The 14,668-nt window shown below is 47.7% G+C and overlaps 1 protein-coding gene across 1 annotated transcript; it reads left to right on the forward strand.

The window, feature by feature from the left end:
- The first annotated feature begins 4,930 nt into the window (after positions 1–4,930).
- Positions 4,931–14,023, forward strand: LOC143933060 (guanylin-like). The gene is made up of 3 exons (XM_077456023.1): positions 4,931–5,086; positions 12,658–12,850; positions 13,713–14,023. The coding sequence occupies exons 1-3, from the start codon at positions 5,024–5,026 to the stop codon at positions 13,778–13,780; spliced, it is 324 nt and encodes a 107-aa protein (XP_077312149.1). The 5' UTR covers positions 4,931–5,023; the 3' UTR covers positions 13,781–14,023.
- Positions 14,024–14,668: the final 645 nt, after the last annotated feature.

Genomic DNA, 14,668 nt, shown 5'->3' on the forward strand with positions numbered 1-14,668 from the left:
TTCGGCAGTTTGGCAATTTTTCTCCACGTCCCCGGAAGACGTGTCTGTTGCCGTATGCAACTTATGTGAGCAGAGGCTAAGCCGGGGCCGTCCGGGGACCCATTTGGGAACTTCGGCGCTCATACAGCACATGCGACGCCATCATACCATCCTATGGGAGATGTGCAGTGGCCAACAACGCCAAGTCCTTCCTCCTCGTCATCAGTCCAGTTTTCAAGCCAAGACCCAGAGAGCATCATCATCATCCTCATCGTTTGCCGCTGCCGCTGTTACCCACAGCGCCCAGGCCTCTTCGGGGCAGGAAGACTCCGCCGTCTGTTGTAGCGATGATGAAGAAGGAGACACAGCCGGTACTAAAAGAAAATTGGAGCACAGTGGCTCTTTGGCTATGCACAGCCAGCCTCACTCCCACCAGCAGCAAGAGCATAACCCTTCTCCTCCACCTCCCTACAGTCACCAACCATCCATTGCGGAGTGTCTGGAACGGAAACAGAAACACGCTGCCAATCATCCGCTAGTATGCCAACTCAATGCTCACCTAGCCAGACTGCTGGTGATGCAGTCGCTGCCGTACCAGCTAGTGGATTCCAACTCTTTTCAGAAACTCATGGAGTGTGCTCAGCCTCGGTGGAGGATACCAAGCAGCCACTACTTCTCTAACAAGGCTATCCCTGCCCTCTACGCTCACGTCACCAAGAACGTCGCCCATTCCCTCGATTTCTCCCTTTGCAGCTCGGTGCACGCCACTGCCGAAATCTGGAGCAGCAGCCACAGTCAAGAACAGTACTTGGCTTTCACAGCCCATTGGGTCAACTTAGTAACTAGCAGTGACAATGCATCGTGTTCACAGGGGCAGGAGGTGGAGCTGGTAGCACCACCACGAATGGCCAGGTCAAGCTCTGAGACGAGACGTTTGTCCCTGTCTTCCATATCTTCTTCAGAGGACCAATCCCAATCTCCAACAGCAAAACAGCCAGCAAGTACTTGTCTTCCTCCTTATCATACCTGCAAGGTGAAGCGCTGCCGTGCCATATTGCACCTCATGAGCCTAGGGGACAGAAGTCACACAGCGGGCGAGTTGCTGGCATGTATCAACCAACAGATTGCCCGTTGGTTTTCCCCCCACCTTCTTCATGTGGGCAATGTGGTCAGTGACAATTCCAAGAGCATAGCCACTGCACTGCGCATGGGGAAACTGAAAAATTCCCCCAGCTTCACTCACATCCTAAACTCAGCGGTGCATTCATTTCTCACAAACTATCCCGGTTTGGAAAATGTCTTGGGCATGGCCAGGAAAGTCTGCTCCCATTTCAGCAGATCTTACGCTGCAAAAAACGCTCTCTTGGACTTGCAGAGACAGAACGGCCTCCCTTTTCACAAGCTTATCTGCGACATCCCCATGCAATGGAATTCCACCCTGCAGATGCTGGACCGACTCTATGAGCAACGCAAAGCAGTAGATGACTACATGATGCACCATGGCACCAACGTAGTCAACGTGTGCTTGTTTGATGCCGGCCAATGGCAGATGATCAGGGATGTGTGTCACCTTCTAAAGCCCTTTGAAGAGGCCACCAGGTTTGTCAGTCGGGAGAACTGCGGCTTGAACGATGTCATCCCACTCATCTTTATACTAGAGAAGGCACTGACATTAATGCAGCAAGGGGAAGAAGAAGATGAAGTTCAGGATCTGACTGGCTGCCGTGTATCTGATGGGGAAACGTTTGGGGGGGGCTCTGCACAGGAGGAAATGGAGGACGATGAGGAAGGTCAACATTTCGTACATTCCAAGACTGAAGAGAAAGTTCGCCCTTCAATTCCTTTGAAAGAAGGGGAAGAGGAGGCAATGTCATTGCCGGTTGGGGATGAGGCTGACCACCTGTCTAGCAGGTGTGCCAGTGGTGACCAGGACGATACCCACAATGAGGAATTCCAGTGGGAGGCGAGGAATGAATCTGCTATGGGCTCAGAGACACTGGCAGGTATGGCCAGCTACATGCTGACTTGTTTGCAGAGTGACATGCATATTATGGATATTAAACAGAGGGATGACTATTGGGTGGCCACACTTCTGGACCCCCGCTATAAGAGCAAGATGGGGAAATTTTTTGAAGCTTCTGAAAGGGAAACAAAACTTAGGCATTACCAGTCTACACTCTGCAGCCTGCTTGCAGCAGCTTTCACTGAGCAGACACCGATAAGTCCTCTGCCTGAGGAAGAGGCCCCTCTCCGCTCCCCGCTGCCCCATCATTCCAACACCTTCAGCAAAATCAGCAGCACCAGTAGCACCAGCAGCATCCACTACAGTTTATTCGACATGATGGAGAATTTTTTCCAGCCACCACCCCACACTGAGCCATCCAACCAAAGATATAAGCAACATTTCGAAAAGATGGTCACCTCCTACCTGGACTGTTCCCTGGTCCCAGACAACCTGAGCTACGACCCCATGAACTACTGGGTGTGCAAACTGGACCAGTGGCCTGAGCTGGCTCAGTTTGCCATCCAGTTACTCACCTGTCCACCATCAAGTGTCCTCTCAGAAAGAGTATTCCGCGAGGTAGGTGGCGCCATTCACCCCAAATGTACAAAGCTGTCTGCTGCAAGAGTGGAGAGACTGACCTTTATCAAAATGAACGAAAGCTGGATAAGTGACAACTTTCTGCCCCCCCTGCCCGATACTAATGAATAGATCCATCATTTATGGCTGGAACCCATCCACTGCCCAATGCCTGCCTCTGCAGCCACAGAGACTGGAACCTATCCACTGCCCAATGCCTGCCTCTGCAGCCACCAGAGACTGGAACCTATCCACTGCCCAATGCCTGCCCGCTGCAGCCACCAGAGACTGGAACCTATCCACTGCCTAATGCCTGCCCGCTGCAGCCACAGAGACTGGAACCTATCCACTGCCCAATGCCTGCCTCTGCAGCCACCAGAGACTGGAACCTATCCACTTCCCAATGCCTGCCCGCTGCAGCCACCAGAGACTGGAACCTATCCACTACCTAATGCCTGCCCGCTGCAGCCACAGAGACTGGAACCTATCCACTTTCCAATGCCTGCCCGCTGCAGCCACCAGAGACTGGAACCTATCCACTTCCCAATGCCTGCCCGCTGCAGCCACAGAGACTGGAACCTATCCACTGCCTAATGCCTGCCCGCTGCAGCCACAGAGACTAGAACCTATCCACTTCCCAATGCCTGCCCACTGCAGCTATAGAGACTGGAACCTATCCACTGCCCAATGCCTGCCCACTGCAGCCACAGAGACTGGAACCTATCCACTTCCCAATGCCTGCCCACTGCAGCCACCAGACTGGAACCTATCCACTGCCTAATGCCTGCCCGCTGCAGCCACAGAGACTGGAACCTATCCACTGCCCAATGCCTGCCCACTGCAGCCAGAGACTGGAACCTATCCACTGCCCAATGCCTGCCCGCTGCAGCCACAGAGACTGGAACCTATCCACTGCCCAATGCCTGCCCACTGCAGCCAGAGACTGGAACCTATCCACTGCCCAATGCCTGCCCGCTGCAGCCACCAGAGACTGGAACCTATCCACTGCCCAATGCCTGCCCGCTGCAGCCACCAGAGACTGGAACCTATCCACTGCCCAATGCCTGCTCGCTGCAGCCACAGAGACTGGAAACTATCCACTGCCCAATGCCTGCCCGCTGCAGCCACCAGAGACTGGAACCTATCCACTGCCTAATGTTTGCCTGCTGCAGCCACCAAAGACTGGAACCTATCCACTGCCTAATGTCTGCCTGCTGTAGCTACCAAAGACTGGACCTATCTACAGAGACTGAAACCTATCCACTACCCAATGCCTGCCCGCCACAGCCACCAGACTGGAACCTATCAACTGCCCAATGCCTGCCCGCTGCAGTCACCAGATACTGGAACCCATCCACTGCCCAATGCCTGCCCACCAAAGCCACCAAAGACTGGAACCCATCCATTGCCCAATGCCTGCCCACCACAGCCACCAAAGACTGGAATCTATCCACTGCCCGATGCCTGCCCGCTGGAGCCACCAAAGACTGTAACCTATCCACTGCCTAATGCCTGCCTGCTGCAGCTACCAAAGACTGGACCTAACCACTGCCCAATGCCTGCCGCTGCTTGCCCATCACAGCCACCAGAGACCGAACTTATCCACTGCCCAATGCCTGCCTGCTGCAGCCACCAGAGACTGGAACCCATCCACTGCCCAAAGCCTGCCCATCGCAGAAACCAAAGACTGGAACCCATCCACTGCCCAATGCCTGCCCACCGCAACCCCCGAAAACTGGAACCGAACCACTAACAAAATGCCTGCCCGGACAGCCGCCAAGGACTAAAACCCATCCACTGCTCAATGCCTACCCACCGCAGCCACCAACCATGGATACATAGATAGAGTTCCTTGCCAAAGCAGGTGTCTACTCCACAAAAAAATTATATATCGTGCATTCAGCAAAACACAGGCTTCCCGATTCCATTCTTTTCTGCCTTTTTCAGCCAGGAAAAAGAAAACAGAAGAAGAAATGTAACAATACAAACATGTGGATGGTTTCTTACACAAAGAAGGTCATTGTAACCCTATAAATCCTACAATAGGAATATATAAGCATGTGTTTGTTAGAAGATGGTCTAGGCACACATCATAACAGTCTGGCCTGAATCCTTTCTGAATGCTGTGGGTCCACCAGCATCGCCTATCCTACCAGAAACACTGAGCCAGTTTAAACATTACTTGCCTATTCTGGACTACAAACATGGGAAGATGTTCTGATATTTGTTCAGGAGATTCTCTCACACAAGCGTTGTTTATTCTTGGCTCCTGTTCAGTCAATAGACAGCGATACTGATAAAAGTCATCCCATCTATCAGAGATAGTAAAGTTTTATGGTTACCTCCCAGGGTGCCAAGTCCCACTGCAACCAGTGATAGGAGGAGAGGCTTCTTCCTGATTCCACACAAAGTATAAAAACCCGACACTGGAGTCCAGCAGAAGAACCTTCTCAGGACCTCAAGATGTGGACCAGACTTCTGTGTCTTCTCGGGCTCCTCTACCTGGGGGACTGTATCACTGTCAAGGTAAGATCCACACCACCACCTACTGGTGGATGCTGGAAAGTTATACCAACCAACGGTTCCTTCTCTTCTCAGGAGACCTTGGTACTTCTTTCCCCTGCAGAGGTTGTGAGGGGGTCCCAATCTGCTTTTATAGAACGTTATCCAATTTTATAATGTACAGAAACACCCAGCCTGGTGGTCAGGGACTATGAAGGCGAGACCCCGAGCGATCTGTACAAACCCAGAGATCACTGCTAGGCTTCACCCACAACTGAAGTTTACTTTTGGGTGGAATCCAAAAGTAAGTCAGTTCTGCTCCCCAGATATCAAAATACTTCACGCTCAACCGCTAATGCAAAACAGAGATGGGTACATGTTGTATCTGTGAAGTAATATTGGGGGAGGGAGGAAGGTCACATGAAGATTAGGGGTACGTGTTGTATCTGTGAAGTAATATTGGGGGAGGGAGGAAGGTTACATGAAGATTAGGGGTACACGTTGTATCTGTGAAGTAATATTGGGGGAGGGAGGAAGGTTATATGAAAAGAAGATGTTCTGTTGACAGTACCGCATGACAAGCCCCACCCAAATTGTTGCAACTCAAGCCGTGGCAACTTTGAAAAAGGTTCCTGCACTACTTTATTTCGATTGCACTGACTTCTGTTAAATGAAGTCACAAGTCGCAGTGAAATTAGAGGTCCAAATCGCACTGATCTGCAACTTTGAAATCGTGCTGAAGTAGTGCGATCTCAAAGCTGCACTGGTGTGAATGGGGCTTAATCTTCTATTATTAATGTAAATTGTTAGATGGGATTTACAGGAAAAACTGTCCATAAAGACTGACACCTTCAATGTCCAATCAGATGTTGTCTTGTTATTATAGTGTGAGGTGCAGCTTAGACCCTTGGTGCCCAACATGTGGCTCTCTGGCATTTTCGTGCAGCCCTCAGAGCCTCTGCATACAGTCATTTGTGTTTTCCTATTGCCCTGTGATAGCGAGGATCTCCATCTGTTTCATCATCTCCAGTCTATGATGGTCTCGGCAAGCTTCTCTCTCAACTCCTTTATTACGTCCCTAGTCCCCATCTCCTAAGGCATGTCCCCAGTCTCTGACCGTCTCCTATAGCATGCCCATAGTCTCTGACCTTCTCCTATGACATGTCCCCAGTCTCTGACCGTCTCCTATAGCATGCCCATAGTCTCTGACCTTCTCCTATGACATGTCCCCAGTCTCTGACCGTCTCCTATATCATGCCCATAGTCTCTGACCTTCTCCTATGACATGTCACCAGTCTCTGATCATCTCCTAAGGCATGTCCCCAGTCTCTGACCGTCTCCTATATCATGCCCATAGTCTCTGACCTTCTCCTATGACATGTCACCAGTCTCTGATCATCTCCTATGACATGTCCCCAGTCTCTGACCGTCTCTTATAGCATGCCCATAGTCTCTGACCTTCTCCTATGACATGTCACCAGTCTCTGATCATCTCCTATGACATGTCCCCAGTCTCTGACCGTCTCTTATAGCATGCCCATAGTCTCTGATCATCTCCTATGACATTTCCCCAGTCTCTGACCGTCTCTTATAGCATGCCCATAGTCTCTGACCATCTCATATGGCATGTCCCCAGTCTCTGATCATCTCCTATGACATGTCCCCAGTCTCTGACTGTCTCTTATAGCATGCCCATAGTCTCTGACCATCTCATATGGCATGTCCCCAGTCTCTGATCATCTCCTATGACATGTCCCCAGTCTCTGACCGTCTCTTATAGCATGCCCATAGTCTCTGACCATCTCATATGGCATGTCCCCAGTCTCTGACCATCTCATATGGCATGTCCCCAGTCTCTGACCATCTCATATGGCATGTCCCCAGTCTCTGACCATCTCCTATGGCAGGGATCCTCAAACTACGGCCCTCTAGCTGTTGCAAAACTACACATAGCATGAGGCATTGTAAAACTCTGACATTCACAGACATGACTAGGCATGATGGCAGTTGTAGTTCCTGAACAACTGGAGGGCCATAGTTTGAAGACCCATGTCATATGGCATGTTCCCAGTCTCTAACCATCTCCTATGACATGTGCCAAGTCTCTGATCATCTCCCTATATCATGTACTCGGTCTCTGCCCATCTCCTATTGTATGTCCGCAGTCTTTGACCATCTCCTGCAGCATGTCCACAGTCTCTGACCATCTCCTATATCATGCTAATAGTCTCTGACCATTTCCTATGGTAGGATCACAGTCTCTGACCATCTCCTATAGCATTCCCATAGTCTCTGACCATCTCCTATGGCATGTCACCAGTCTCTGACCATCTCCTAAGGCATGTCCCCAGTCTCTGACCATCTCCTAAGGCATGTCCCCAGTCTCTGACCCTCTCCTATAACATGTCCTAAGTCTCCGACCATCCCCTATATCATGTCCTCAGTCTCTGATCATCTCCTATAGTACGTCCGCAGTCTTTGACCATCTCTTGCAGCATGTCCAGTCTCTGACCATCTCCTTTATCATGCTAATAGTCTCTGACCATTTCCTATGGTAGGATCACAGTCTCTGACCATCTCCTATGGCATGTCACCAGTCTCTGACCATCTCCTATGGCATGTCCCCAGTCTCTGACCATTTCCTATGGCATGTCCCCAGTCTCCGACCATCTCCTATGGCATGTCCCCAGTCTCTGACCATCTCCTATATCACTCGGTAATGATGGCTCTCTATATTGTAGGTCGGAGATCACTTAGTAATGATGGCTTTCTATATTGTAGTTTGGAAGTCATTCGGTAATGATGGCTCTCTATATTATAAGTTGGAGATCCCTCGATAATGACGGTTCTCTATATTGTAGTTCGGAGATCTCACGGTGATGATGGGTCTCTATATTGTAGGTTGGAGATCACTCGGTAGTGATGGCTCTCTATATTGTAGGTCGGAGGTCACTTGGTAATGATGGCTCTCTATATTATAGGTTGGAGATCACTCAGTAGTGATGGCTCTCTATATTGTAGGTTGGTAATGATGGCTCTCTATACTGTAGGTTGGAGATCACTCGTAATGATGGCTCTCTATATTGTAGGTTGGAGATCACTTGGTAGTGATGGCTCTCTATATTGTAGGTCAGAGATCACTCGGTAATGATAGCTCTATATTGTAGGTCACTCGGTAATGATGGCTCTCTATATTGTAGGTTGGAGATCACTCAGTAATGATGGCTCTCTATATTGTAGGTTGGAGATCACTCGGTAATGATGGCTCTCTATATAGTAGGTTGGAGATCACTCAGTAATGATGGCTCTCTATATTGTAGGTCGGAAGTCACTCGGTAGTGATGGCTCTCTATATTGTAGGTTGGAGGTCACTTGGTAATGATGGCTCTCTATATTGTAGGTCGGAGATAACTCCGTAATGATGGCTCTCTATATTGAAGGTCGGAGATCACTCGGTAATGATGGCTCTCTATATTGTAGGTTGGAGGTCACTTGGTAATGATGGCTCTCTATATTGTAGGTCGGAGATAACTCGGTAATGATGGCTCTCTATATTGAAGATCGGAGGTCACTCGGTAGTGATGGCTCTATATATTGTAGGTCAGAGGTCACTCAGTAATGATGGTTCTCTATATTGTAGGTCGGAGATCACTCGGTAATGATGGCTCTCTATATTGTAGGTCGGAAGTCACTCGGTAATGGTGGCTCTCTATATTGTAGGTTGGAGGTCACTTGGTAATGATGGCTCTCTATATTGTAGGTCGGAGATAACTCCGTAATGATGGCTCTCTATATTGAAGGTCGGAGATCACTCGGTAATGATGGCTCTCTATATTGTAGGTTGGAGGTCACTTGGTAATGATGGCTCTCTATATTGTAGGTCGGAGATAACTCGGTAATGATGGCTCTCTATATTGAAGATCGGAGGTCACTCGGTAGTGATGGCTCTATAAATTGTAGGTCAGAGGTCTCTCAGTAATGATGGCACTCTATATTGTAGGTCGGAGATCACTCGGTAATGATGGCTCTCTATATTGTAGATCGGAGGTCACTCGGTAATGATGGCTCTGTATATATTGTAGGTCGGAGATCACTCGGTAATGGCTCTCTATATTGTAGGTTGGAGATCACTCGGTAATGGTGGCTCTCTATATTGTAGGTCGGAGATCACTCAGTAGTGATGGCTCTCTATATTGTAGGTTGGTAATGATGGCTCTCTATACTGTAGGTTGGAGATCACTCGTAATGATGGCTCTCTATATTGTAGGTTGGAGATCACTTGGTAGTGATGGCTCTCTATATTGTAGGTCAGAGATCACTCGGTAATGATAGCTCTATATTGTAGGTCACTCGGTAATGATGGCTCTCTATATTGTAGGTTGGAGATCACTCAGTAATGATGGCTCTCTATATTGTAGGTTGGAGATCACTCGGTAATGATGGCTCTCTATATAGTAGGTTGGAGATCACTCAGTAATGATGGCTCTCTATATTGTAGGTCGGAAGTCACTCGGTAGTGATGGCTCTCTATATTGTAGGTTGGAGGTCACTTGGTAATGATGGCTCTCTATATTGTAGGTCGGAGATAACTCCGTAATGATGGCTCTCTATATTGAAGGTCGGAGATCACTCGGTAATGATGGCTCTCTATATTGTAGGTTGGAGGTCACTTGGTAATGATGGCTCTCTATATTGTAGGTCGGAGATAACTCGGTAATGATGGCTCTCTATATTGAAGATCGGAGGTCACTCGGTAGTGATGGCTCTATATATTGTAGGTCAGAGGTCACTCAGTAATGATGGTTCTCTATATTGTAGGTCGGAGATCACTCGGTAATGATGGCTCTCTATATTGTAGGTCGGAAGTCACTCGGTAATGGTGGCTCTCTATATTGTAGGTTGGAGGTCACTTGGTAATGATGGCTCTCTATATTGTAGGTCGGAGATAACTCCGTAATGATGGCTCTCTATATTGAAGGTCGGAGATCACTCGGTAATGATGGCTCTCTATATTGTAGGTTGGAGGTCACTTGGTAATGATGGCTCTCTATATTGTAGGTCGGAGATAACTCGGTAATGATGGCTCTCTATATTGAAGATCGGAGGTCACTCGGTAGTGATGGCTCTATATATTGTAGGTCAGAGGTCACTCAGTAATGATGGTTCTCTATATTGTAGGTCGGAGATCACTCGGTAATGATGGCTCTCTATATTGTAGATCGGAGGTCACTCGGTAATGATGGCTCTGTATATATTGTAGGTCGGAGATCACTCGGTAATGGCTCTCTATATTGTAGGTTGGAGATCACTCGGTAATGGTGGCTCTCTATATTGTAGGTCGGAGATCACTCAGTAGTGATGGCTCTCTATATTGTAGGTTGGTAATGATGGCTCTCTATACTGTAGGTTGGAGATCACTCGTAATGATGGCTCTCTATATTGTAGGTTGGAGATCACTTGGTAGTGATGGCTCTCTATATTGTAGGTCAGAGATCACTCGGTAATGATAGCTCTATATTGTAGGTCACTCGGTAATGATGGCTCTCTATATTGTAGGTTGGAGATCACTCAGTAATGATGGCTCTCTATATTGTAGGTTGGAGATCACTCGGTAATGATGGCTCTCTATATAGTAGGTTGGAGATCACTCAGTAATGATGGCTCTCTATATTGTAGGTCGGAAGTCACTCGGTAGTGATGGCTCTCTATATTGTAGGTTGGAGGTCACTTGGTAATGATGGCTCTCTATATTGTAGGTCGGAGATAACTCCGTAATGATGGCTCTCTATATTGAAGGTCGGAGATCACTCGGTAATGATGGCTCTCTATATTGTAGGTTGGAGGTCACTTGGTAATGATGGCTCTCTATATTGTAGGTCGGAGATAACTCGGTAATGATGGCTCTCTATATTGAAGATCGGAGGTCACTCGGTAGTGATGGCTCTATATATTGTAGGTCAGAGGTCACTCAGTAATGATGGTTCTCTATATTGTAGGTCGGAGATCACTCGGTAATGATGGCTCTCTATATTGTAGGTCGGAAGTCACTCGGTAATGGTGGCTCTCTATATTGTAGGTTGGAGGTCACTTGGTAATGATGGCTCTCTATATTGTAGGTCGGAGATAACTCCGTAATGATGGCTCTCTATATTGAAGGTCGGAGATCACTCGGTAATGATGGCTCTCTATATTGTAGGTTGGAGGTCACTTGGTAATGATGGCTCTCTATATTGTAGGTCGGAGATAACTCGGTAATGATGGCTCTCTATATTGAAGATCGGAGGTCACTCGGTAGTGATGGCTCTATATATTGTAGGTCAGAGGTCACTCAGTAATGATGGTTCTCTATATTGTAGGTCGGAGATCACTCGGTAATGATGGCTCTCTATATTGTAGATCGGAGGTCACTCGGTAATGATGGCTCTGTATATATTGTAGGTCGGAGATCACTCGGTAATGGCTCTCTATATTGTAGGTTGGAGATCACTCGGTAATGGTGGCTCTCTATATTGTAGGTCGGAGATCACTCGGTAATGATGGCTCTCTATATTGTAGGTTGGAGATCACTCGATAATGGTGGCTCTCTATATTGTAGGTCGGAGTTCACTCGGTAATGATGGCTCTCTATATTGTAGGTTGGAGATCACTCGGTAATGGTGGCTCTCTATATTGTAGGTCGGAGATCACTCTGTAATGATGGCTCTCTATATTGTAGGTTGGAGATCACTCGGTAATGGTGGCTCTCTATATTGTAGGTCGGAGATCACTCGGTAATGATGGCTCTCTATATTGTAGGTTGGAGATCACTCGGTAATGGTGGCTCTCTATATTGTAGATCGGAGGTCACTCGGTAATGATGGCTCTCTATATTGTAGGTCGGAGATCACTCGGTAATGATGGCTTTCTATATTGTAGGTCGGAGGTCACTCGGTAATGATGGCTCTCTATATTGTAGGTCGGAGATCACTCTGTAATGATGGCTCTCTATATTGTAGGTCGGAGATCACTCGGTAATGGTGGCTCTCTATATTGTAGGTCGGAGTTCACTCGGTAATGATGGCTCTCTATATTGTAGGTTGGAGATCACTCGGTAATGGTGGCTCTCTATATTGTAGGTCGGAGATCACTCTGTAATGATGGCTCTCTATATTGTAGGTTGGAGATCACTCGGTAATGGTGGCTCTCTATATTGTAGGTTGGAGATCACTCGGTAATGATGGCTCTCTATATTGTAGGTTGGAGATCACTCGGTAATGGTGGCTCTCTATATTGTAGATCGGAGGTCACTCGGTAATGATGGCTCTCTATATTGTAGGTCGGAGATCACTCAGTAATGATGGCTTTCTATATTGTAGGTCGGAGGTCACTCGGTAATGATGGCTCTCTATATTGTAGGTCAGAGTTCACTCGGTAATGATGGCTCTCTATATTGTAGGTTGGAGATCACTCGGTAATGATGGCTCTCTATATTGTAGGTCGGAGATAACTCGGTAATGATTGCTCTCTATATTGAAGGTCGGAGATCACTCGGTAGTGATGGCTCTCTATATTGTAGGTCGGAGGTCTCTCTGTAATGATGGCTCTCTATATTGTAGGTCGGAAGTCACACTTTTTCTCTGGAGGCCGTGAAGCAGTACAAACACATGATGGAGAAGAGTCACGTGGTGGCTGACCCAAGTCACCAAATCGAACAGCAAATGTGTGGAAACAAGGAGCTGCCGAGTGAATTACAGGAAGTGTGCCACGACACCGACACCAAAGAGATCACAAAGACATTTGGAGAACTCGGTAATGCGGGGCTCCTTCCCTCTAGTGAATAATGAACAGCAGCAGTATGACTTTTGGTGCCCGGTCTATGGGCCACACCTGACTCCCAAACCACAGAGACATATATGACCTGAGATTGCTGGGGGGAGGGGGGGGCAGGAAAGTCACTCTGTGTGTCTATATTTCAGTAGACATTCCACATGTGGATAGTCTGGGTCATTAAATGCAGCACATTCACACCCGAGGCAGCTGTACTTCTACCGAAACGTTCTGCCTGTACAGAGTCACTCCTCAGTACTGCCCTCACTGTACCCACACCCTCCTCTCTACAGTCCCCCCCCCATACTGGCACCCTCCTCTCTACTGCCCCCCCCATACTGGCTCCCTCCTCTCTACAGTCCCCCCCCCATACTGGCACCCTCCTCTCTACTGTTCTCACCATTTCTGCACCTTCAACTTTACTGCCTGCATCCTTTCCACTTCTTCCCCCTCTGCTTCACAAACCTGTCGACTGCTGCCCATTCCTGCACTATTTACTCATAATTTTACTGCCGCCCCATTCCTGCATCCTCTTCTCTATGGTCCCCTTACTTCTTTCTACTGCCACCCTTTTCCTTCACCCTCCTCTATTCTCCCACCCCAAACGCTTTCTGTTCCACCGCCTCAGTCTTGTACACTTCTCTCGCTCCGCTTTCTCCCCGTTCCACTCAATGACATTTGGTGTAACCTGGACAGCTTCATACTCATTATTCTCTAAAAATACATCCCAGGGGACATTATAAAGAGAGGAAACTGTATTTTCTTGAATTCTTCACCTGTAACTCAGCTGATGTCGTTATCTGTGGCGCTCCTAACTGTGACGTCTTGTGTTTTTGACCTTCAGCTAGAATCTGTGGCAGTATGGACGAGTGTGAGATCTGTGCCAACGCGGCCTGCACTGGGTGTTGGTAGTGATGGGAGGTCGGGATCTACTATGACCCTTCAACCCCCAGATTGATGCGCCATCCTTGTCTGCAGCTTCCATCTATCGAATGAAGAAGAGATCGTATCAAATCCAGGGGAGCCTCTGAATACTTAATAAATTGATTTCTTTTTCTTTAAAGATATACATCCAAAAGAAAGACTTTGGTGATTCATAGTTGTGCATAAACAGGTAATACGCTTGAACATTCAATAAACAGATATCAAATCACATGTCTCTTGTGGTTATGAAGTGCAAGATTACGAGAAATGACCAACATTCAATTCTCCCATTTTAAAAGGCAACCAGATGTGCTAAGATGGTGAAATGCATAGCATGACCAAGAGTAGTATATAACAATGTATCTACCCTGGGGTAAAGGTTAGCGGCTAGCCACCCACCTGCCCCATATTTTTTCAAAAGTTTTGGTTCTGATAAACAGATTTCTAATGAACACTGTGTGCCATGTCAAACCATATATTCATTACTACATTGTATTCCGATTATTTCCTGCCTGCTCTTATTAGTCTTGAGATTTGTAAACTTTGTGAGGATCCCACACACTCCTTTTCCTGAGTTCTGTGACACGGAGTCACTATGCTCTGTGCGTTGGCATTGCCATGTCACACATTTCACAGAGCCTGCCCCGATAACATTCTACACATATTTACAAAGTTCACCTTCCTTTCTTAACCTGGGTGCATTCACAACATGCTAACAGGCAAGTGACCCAATGTACTGATTATTAGTTCTGGGTGTGTCCCAGAGAAAGATCTGCCAACATATTGGAGAGTCTTCACCCAAAGGATACAGATTGTTTCTGGGAGAAAGTTGGGGGAGAGATCAGATTGGGAATTGGCTATGTAGAAATCGAATGC

The sequence above is a fragment of the Lithobates pipiens genome, unplaced genomic scaffold (genome assembly GCF_037356315.1).
Source record: "Lithobates pipiens isolate NorthernLeopardFrog02 unplaced genomic scaffold, aLitPip1_a1.2 Scaffold_27, whole genome shotgun sequence".
Lineage (NCBI taxonomy): Eukaryota > Metazoa > Chordata > Amphibia > Anura > Ranidae > Lithobates > Lithobates pipiens.